This window comes from Brassica oleracea, chromosome C4 (genome assembly GCF_000695525.1).
Source record: "Brassica oleracea var. oleracea cultivar TO1000 chromosome C4, BOL, whole genome shotgun sequence".
Taxonomy (NCBI): Eukaryota; Viridiplantae; Streptophyta; class Magnoliopsida; order Brassicales; family Brassicaceae; genus Brassica; species Brassica oleracea.
In genome coordinates, this window is record NC_027751.1 from 31,243,650 (window position 1) to 31,251,634 (window position 7,985).

General features: G+C 40.5%; 1 protein-coding gene across 1 annotated transcript in view; it reads right to left on the reverse strand.

Moving 5' to 3' along the window:
* The window catches only part of LOC106342173 (fructose-1,6-bisphosphatase, chloroplastic), an 8,429-nt gene extending 1,668 nt beyond the window's left edge, over window positions 1–6,761 (reverse strand). The window contains exon 1 of the mRNA XM_013781034.1: window positions 6,289–6,761. Within this exon, the coding sequence (XP_013636488.1) occupies window positions 6,289–6,720 (432 nt within the window). The 5' untranslated portion in view covers window positions 6,721–6,761. The remainder of the gene's footprint in view (window positions 1–6,288) is intronic.
* Between the last annotated feature and the right edge of the window lie 1,224 nt (window positions 6,762–7,985).

The following is a 7,985-nucleotide window of genomic DNA, read 5'->3' on the forward strand; positions in this document are numbered from 1 at the left end:
GATCGATTGACCTCATTTGGATCCGAACACGAGATTGCTTACGGAAGAATACCAACGAGGTATAACCGAATTCATGGGGTTAGTTCACCGACAACCGGAAGCAAAAACAGGTATGTTAAGATGTCCTTGCTCTAATTGTAAAAATAGAAAGGTTATTAAAGAGTGGGATGTTTGGACTCATCTATATTTGAGTGGGTTTACACGAAGTTACAAAATTTGGTATCATCATGGGGAAACTGATTATGAACATGGTAGTACTAGCGAACCTTAGCCAGCGGTTAGATTAGAAGAACCAATTAGAACGGATGTAGATTATGGTGTAGGTACTGAGCATATGGTAAATGATCATTTTAGAGGGGAAGATTTACCCAATGCAGAAGCTAGGAGATTTTATGATATGTTGGATGCTGGAAAGCAACCATTGTACGAAGGTTGCAGAGATGGTCATTCAGCTTTATCATCTGCTACAAGATTGATGGGCATTAAAACAGATTATAATTTGGCTGAAGACTGTGTGGATGCGATTGCTGATTTTGTAAAAGGTATTTTACCCGAGGATAATGTAGCTCCTGGTTCATACTACGAGGTTTAGAAACTCGTAGCTGGTCTTGGTTTATCGTATCAGGTAATAGATGTATGCAGCGACAACTGCATGATTTATTAGAGGGCGGATGAACAACGTGTTACATGCAAATTTTGTGGAAAGCCTCGTTATAAAGATACAATTGGAAGAGTTCCAGTGCCATATAAAAGGATGTGGTATTTTCCTTTGACGGAAAGGTTGCAGAGGTTGTATCTGTCTGAACGCACAGCGCAACCAATGAGATGGCATGCGGAGCACTCAACAGATGGTGAGATCAGACATCCTTCAGATGCAAAAGCGTGGAAGCATTTCCAATCAAAGTATCCCGACTTTGCGTATGAGAGAAGAAATGTCTACCTTGGATTATGTACTGATGGTTTCAGTCCGTTTGGCAAGAGTGGAAGACAGTATTCTCTATGGCCCGTCATTCTTACACCATACAACCTCCCCCCAAACTTGTGCTTGCGACGAGAGTTTTTGTTTCTCTCGATTCTCGTTCCCGGACCAGAGCATCCTAAGAGATCACTTGATGTGTTTCTTCAGCCACTAATATATGAGTTGCAACAACTATGGGCTCAAGGTGCTGAAACATACGATGTTTCGTGTAAAGAAAACTTTCAAATGCGGGCAGTACTAATGTGGACAATAAGTGATTTTCCAGCATATGGTATGTTGTCTGGATGGACAACGCATGGAAGGCTATCATGTCCATATTTTCAAGATAACACTGATGCTTTCCAACTAAAACACGGAAGGAAAACGTGTTGGTTTGACTGTCACAGGAGATTCCTACCACCTGATCATCCATATCGTAGGAGTAGGAATTTGTTTACGAAGAACAAGAGGGTGTTTGACAGTCCACCTCCGGAAATTTGTGGGAAAGATTTGAAGATACAACTAAGAGATTTTGGTGCAGAAAGGACGCCAGAAGTCGGTGGACATGAGCGTTTTCCGGTAGATGCTGTTGGAGAACTACATAACTGGCACAAAAAAAGTATTTTCTGGGATCTGCCATACTGGGAGGATCATCTGCTAAGGCATAATTTAGATGTCATGCATATTGAGAAGAACTTTTTTGACAATCTCATGAACACGATCCTTAATGTTCAAGGTAAAACAAAGGATAATTTGAAGTCAAGACTGGATTTAGTCGATATATGTGCTCGTTCAGAACTTCATGTTGATGAGAATGGTAGGGCTCCTTTTCCCATATACCGACTTGATGCAGCGGGAAAAGATGCGTTCTTTGATTGGATTTCAAACGATGTGGAATTTCCAGACGGTTACGCATCAAATTTGCGTAACTGTATCGACAGAAAGGAAGTAAAGTTTTCTGGCTTGAAAAGCCACGATTGCCATGTAATGATGCAGCGCCTCCTTCCGTTCGCCTTCAAGGAACTATTACCACGAAATGTTCATGAAGCAATTGCAGGGATAAGTGGTTTCTTCCGTGATTTATGCACGAGATCAGTGACTCTTGAAGGTATTGAAAATTTGAAGACTAACATAGCCGTGATTCAGTGCAACCTTGAGAAGATATTTCCTCCCTCATTTTTTGATGTTATGGAGCATCTTGTTATTCACCTGGCAAGAGAATTGGAACTTGGTGGTCCTGTGCAGTATAGATGGATGTATCTGTATGAGCGGTATATGTTCCATTTGAAGAAGATGGTGAAAAATTTAAGTAGGGTGGAAGGTTCTATAGTCGCACAGATGATCAATGAAGAAACTTCAAACTTTGCCGAGTACTACTTTCCAGCAGAAGTTCAGACCAAAAACAGAAGACCTGCTCGGCATGATGATAGAGGCGAACGGGCAACATATCATGTTACGGTTCCAGACATTTTCACAGACGTTGGACGACTTAGCGGAAAACCAAAGGACCGTCGACTTACTGAGAAGGAGCGCAGTCATTTGCAAACATATTTGCTCACCAACTGCGAAGACGTTCTTCAATATGAGAGGTAAATAAATGAGCTTACAAATTTTTATTTTAACAATTTGCAAACATATTTGCTCACCAACTGCAAACCCCTGTGCCAATCGTTTCCCAGAAGTTCAACAGCTCTGAAGTCCAATAAAGACCATATGTCCTCTCCCCCGCACTCAATCCAAATAGTCCGCAGAGGTCTTTCAACCGATCCGGGAACGGGATCAGCGCATGGATCAACCGTATGATGTACTCGGCCCTCGACAGTGGACATCCGACTTTCACTCACTTCCCAACCGACAAGCAGGTTCTGTGGTTTCGTCAGTTTGCGGTAAGTATTCTAATTTTTTACTTATATTTTTAATCTTTAATATAAATTTTCTACTAATTGTGTTTTTTTTTCAGCAAGAGTTCAACTGTAATTCCGATGAGACGCTCTTTATCTATCACCACTTTGTCCATAAAGTTATGGACAACTATGGGAAGCAGATCCACGAGTGGAAGAAGAAGTGGGAAATCAATAAGGTTCGATTTAATTTATTAAACAATTTTTTAATTTATTAAACTATTTTTTAATTTATTAAATAAAGGTCCCAAAGTCGATGAACGACACGGTCTGGAAGGAGTTGTGTGCGCATTGGGATAAGGAGGAGACGAAAGAAACTTCTTCCACCAACTCCACCAACCGCAGGAGCGACCGTAAAGGGAAGGGCATCTACAAGCATAACTTGGGTGCTCAATCTATTGCCACTCTCGGAGATCGCATGGTAAGTTCAACCGTTTTTTCTTCAATTATTTGAGTTTCAGAATTTAAATTTATTGTGCATTTCTTCTAATTTCTAATGTTTCTTTAATTTTATGTTTTTTTTCAAGGCGGAAGAAAATGATGGCGAGCCGGTTGATGATCTCGCCCTAATGAGGATGGCGTATACCAACAAGAAGACCGGCCAGATTGATGACGGTCTTGTGAGGGACGTGGTCGACCTGGTCCAAACTCAGGTGGTAGACGAAGTGTCTCAGCTTCAAACCGAGGATGACGCTTCGACGGCTTCGACCAACTTGTCCCGGTTTCGAATCAACGAAATCGTTGAATCCGTAAGTTCTTTGTTTTTAAAAGTTCAATTCATTTATTTCTTGGTTTAAATTTCTAAATTTGGCTTTTTTCTATTCAGTCGGTTCCAAAGGAGAAGGGACGTTTGTTCGGTTTGGGTCGTCGCACCCGGTCGGTTCCCCCTTCTTCTGCACCACTGCCCTTTGTTGATCCAGAAGTACTTACGGCTCAGTTGAAGGACAAGGATGATCGCATATCTTTGTTGGAGACCCAGATGGCGGCTCAACAGGCGGGCTATGAGGCACAGAGGAGGCTGAACCAGCAAATGATGGAGATGATGCAGAGGATGTACCCGAACGAGGTGTTCCCGGACGTGCCAGACCCGTAGTTTTTTTTTCCCCAATCTCGGAATGTTTTATTTTTATTTGTGAAACTTTGAATATTAATTAGTATGATTTCAATTTTACTTTTAATTTCATATTTTCGAATTTAAATTTCAGAAATTTTATTTTTTCAAAAAAATTAATATTTTTTACATTTCGAGGAAATTAATTATATTTTTCACTACATCGATCGATGCGTTTTTGAACAAAAACGCATCGATCGATCCGTTTTTTTTTAAAAATATAGCGAGGGACATTTCCCTCGGAATTTTCCGAGGGACAACTCCCTCGGAAAATTCCGAGGAACGGATCCCTCGGAATATACCGAGGGAACAGTTCCTCGGAATAAACCGAGGAAAAAGTCCGTCGGTATACTCCTATCGATCGATGTATATATGTCCAAACACGCATCGATCGATGAACTTCCGAGGAATTATCCCGACGAAGTTCTACCTCGGTATATTCCGAGGACTTTTCCGACAAACAAGGGATCCTCGGAATTTCCTCGGAAATTTATTTCCTCGGAATTCCGTCGGAAAATTCCGAGGGATTTCAGAGGAAAAAAGAAATTCCGAAGAATTATTTCCGACGACGTATTTCGTCGGAATTGCGTCGGAATAACGATATTCCGACGAAATTCCGACGATTTTTTCCCTCAGAATCCTTGATGTTTTCTTGTAGTGTTATATTTCTGAGTGAGAAATAAAATAAGGCTGGGAAAATGTTCTAATCAAAACCTAAAATGATTTTTGGAGGGACAAGAACTTGAAGTGTTTCCACTAATTAGCTTCTACATGTATGTGTATATATGTAGTTAAATATATTTATGATGAGAGTCAAATGGTTAACCAAAGTAAACCAATGGTTTGGAGTAAGAAGACGTGATATTATAATTGTTCCTAAGTTAATGGAATTGTCTTCCATTAGTGATGTGTGATAGTAATGGGTAGTTACTTTGTCTTCTTCTATATTTATAGATATCGATGTATTGTGAGTAAGGGATATGAAAAGAAAATTGCAGTAAAAGTGTTTCTAAGTCTTTGGGTTCCATCATTTGGTATCAGAGCAAATTCTCTTAGCTTTGAAGAGGGGCCTTCATTGGCATCAAAGCACATTTTCGTTTCTGATCCGGACCACTTTGTGGTATCAGAAACTCCTATCCTTGTTTTGATTTGGACCACAATTTGTGGTATCAAAACTTCTTTATCCAAAAAAAAGAACTTGTTATATAAGAAATGGGAAGCACACGAGAGTGCATTGAAGAATTCAAGATCAATCTCCTCAGCAAAATGCATGATGAGATACGTGAAGAGCTGAATAAGATAGCACAATATTGGGAGGATCACGCATCAACTTGGCGTCAGAAGATGGAGACGTGGAAGACAAAGATGAACACTCGTGATGGAAGAGCCAATGGTGATACTGCATCTCAACCGGCTAAGACGGAGATGAGGACGTGGAAGACGGAGATGGAGACGGCAAAGACGGTGAGAAGGGTGAAGAGATCAACCCAACCGGCTAAACATATTGTGAAGGTCGCAACGGATAAGCAGATTCATGAGAAATCAACTCGACAGGCGACTTTACCACTCAAACGATCTGCAACGTCATCACGGAAACATCAACAAGCTCGACCGGTTCTGGTTAGACGTCAACATCTCTCTGCTCAGGCCAGAAAACAAAGAAGGCATAGCCGATCTAACTCGTCTAAGCCAAGAACTGAAGTTAGGTCTACAAAACCTCCAGAACATGGTCATCTACCTCGATCTTGTTTCTTACAGTGGAGGTTACGACTTTCATCACATGTGCTTTGTAGTTGTGTGAAGGTGGTCTTGTCTCTAGCATGCCAAGATGTTATCAATAGAAAACGGCCATTTGATCGTGGAAAAGTTAGGATCATGGAGAAGCTGTTCTCTAAGATTGGTATGAACTTTGGGGACAAAGTTCTTTTAGAGGGTGGAGTATTGATGAGAGTCAAATGGTTAACCAAAGTAAACCAATGGTTTGGAGTAAGAAGACGTGATATTATAATTGTTCCTAAGTTAATGGAATTGTCTTCCATTAGTGATGTGTGATAGTAATGGGTAGTTACTTTGTCTTCTTCTATATTTATAGATATCGATGTATTGTGAGTAAGGGATATGAAAAGAAAATTGCAGTAAAAGTGTTTCTAAGTCTTTGGGTTCCATCAATTTATTTATTGATCCAATAGAAAACGTGTGAATTGTTTTTGTTCATTGGTGTAAAGGATTCTGCATGGTTGCATATAAAACGTTATGATTCCAAAAGTCATTGCCTTAAAGAATATTCAGACACGTGTATATATGAATAAATATTTGACCTCGTTGGAGACGACGTCAAGCTTTTTCTGATCCTCTCCCTGAATGTTAACAGCTCCTTGAACGCCCGTCAGATTAGAGATTCCAGCCCGCTGAACTAACGAAGCGATCTGCTTACAAGCCATCGCTATGCTCGACATCACTATCGTCAGCTCTGTATCTATCTCCCCTTTCATCTCCTGTCTCAGCAACCAGCTCGTCAGTGTTTGAAGCTCATACCCACTCTTTTTCTTTGCAGCCGGTTTAGTCTCCGCCGTAGCATCCGCCGCAACCGCCATACACCTCACTCCAGTAGCATGATGGTTTTTCCCAACTGCTACTCGTTTCCCGCTCAGAGATGGGAAAAGGATTCGTGGCTGAGGTGAGGCCGCCACATGGCGAGAGCTTGAGAGAAGAAGATGAGACGACGGTGTTGCTCCGGCGGTTGCTGCCATTTTTCTGAGTTTGTGTTTGGAGAAAAATGGCTATTATAAGTTTTGTTTTTGGAGGTGGAGAGAGGATCGGATTGTGAAGTGGACGAAGGATTCGATTCGTGTGGATCCCACTTATCTTCATTGGAGTTGACACGTAGATCTGCTCTTTACGGACATGAACATGATAAGCAGGCCACTTTGTTTGTCAAGGATCGACATAGGAGTTATCTCTTGATATAGTGTTGGTCGAAACAGTTGGGCCTGATGTAAGTTACAGTTGGGCCTGATGTAAGTTTATCTTAGCCAAGCTAACCCAACCCAATACCACGACATAAAAATATTATAAAGTTCTTTTTGTTAGAGCATTATCCCTATCACTCCTAATGAGTTTTCTAATGACTCTTTAATTAATAAAAGGAACAACTTTAGTTAAGAAACTCCTATTTTAAGTGGTCCACTGGGAATTTTTTAATTAAGATTTCTTAAAAAAAAATTATTAAAATTATATGAACTACCAGAAACATCTCTACTGAATCTCTACAAACAATTGTTCCATTTTAATTTTTTTTTAGCGAGATCTTAACCGCAAAGAAAATTTTGTTTTCTTTTTACTCAGAAATCGCTATGGGGGTTGAGCTAGAGCGGACACTACAATTTCCTCTATGATCAGTCTCATAATTCCAAAAATGGGAGGGACCAAAGAACTACCGTTTTAACATTCATACTAAACAATTGATGAGTTCCAATTATTATAACAGGAAATGTATAGAACCTGCTTTCTGCCTCCCACTCCTAGATGAGGTGTTGCCAAGGTAATGAAATTCATCGGCTCGAGCCCAGCAAGGCTACCTCGCGGAAGATGTGAGTTCCCAGAGTTAGATAGACCAGCACCATCACTGGCTTGTGACACTGCTGCTGAATAAAGAACGGCAACAGCATGTCTGGCAAATAAGCCACCGAAGGAGTGTGCTAAAAAAGGAAATCTTCTTTAAGCTCTTGCTCTTTTGGACAACTTGTCTAACCTATAATCTCTCTCTCTCACATCATATGGAGACATATAATCAGCTTATACACTCAAGTTCATGACTAGAACAACCCAGACCTATACATTAAGTGGACTATAAAACAGAGTGTAGCAGGAATGATAAAAACAAAATTTCAGATACAACAATACTTGCAAGCTTCTACTATCCCAACCTGAATGAGAGGCATCAATAATACAAAAACCAAGATGCAAAGGCATATCATACCTGACTAAGATGCCGTGTACAAGAACAAGAAGGTGA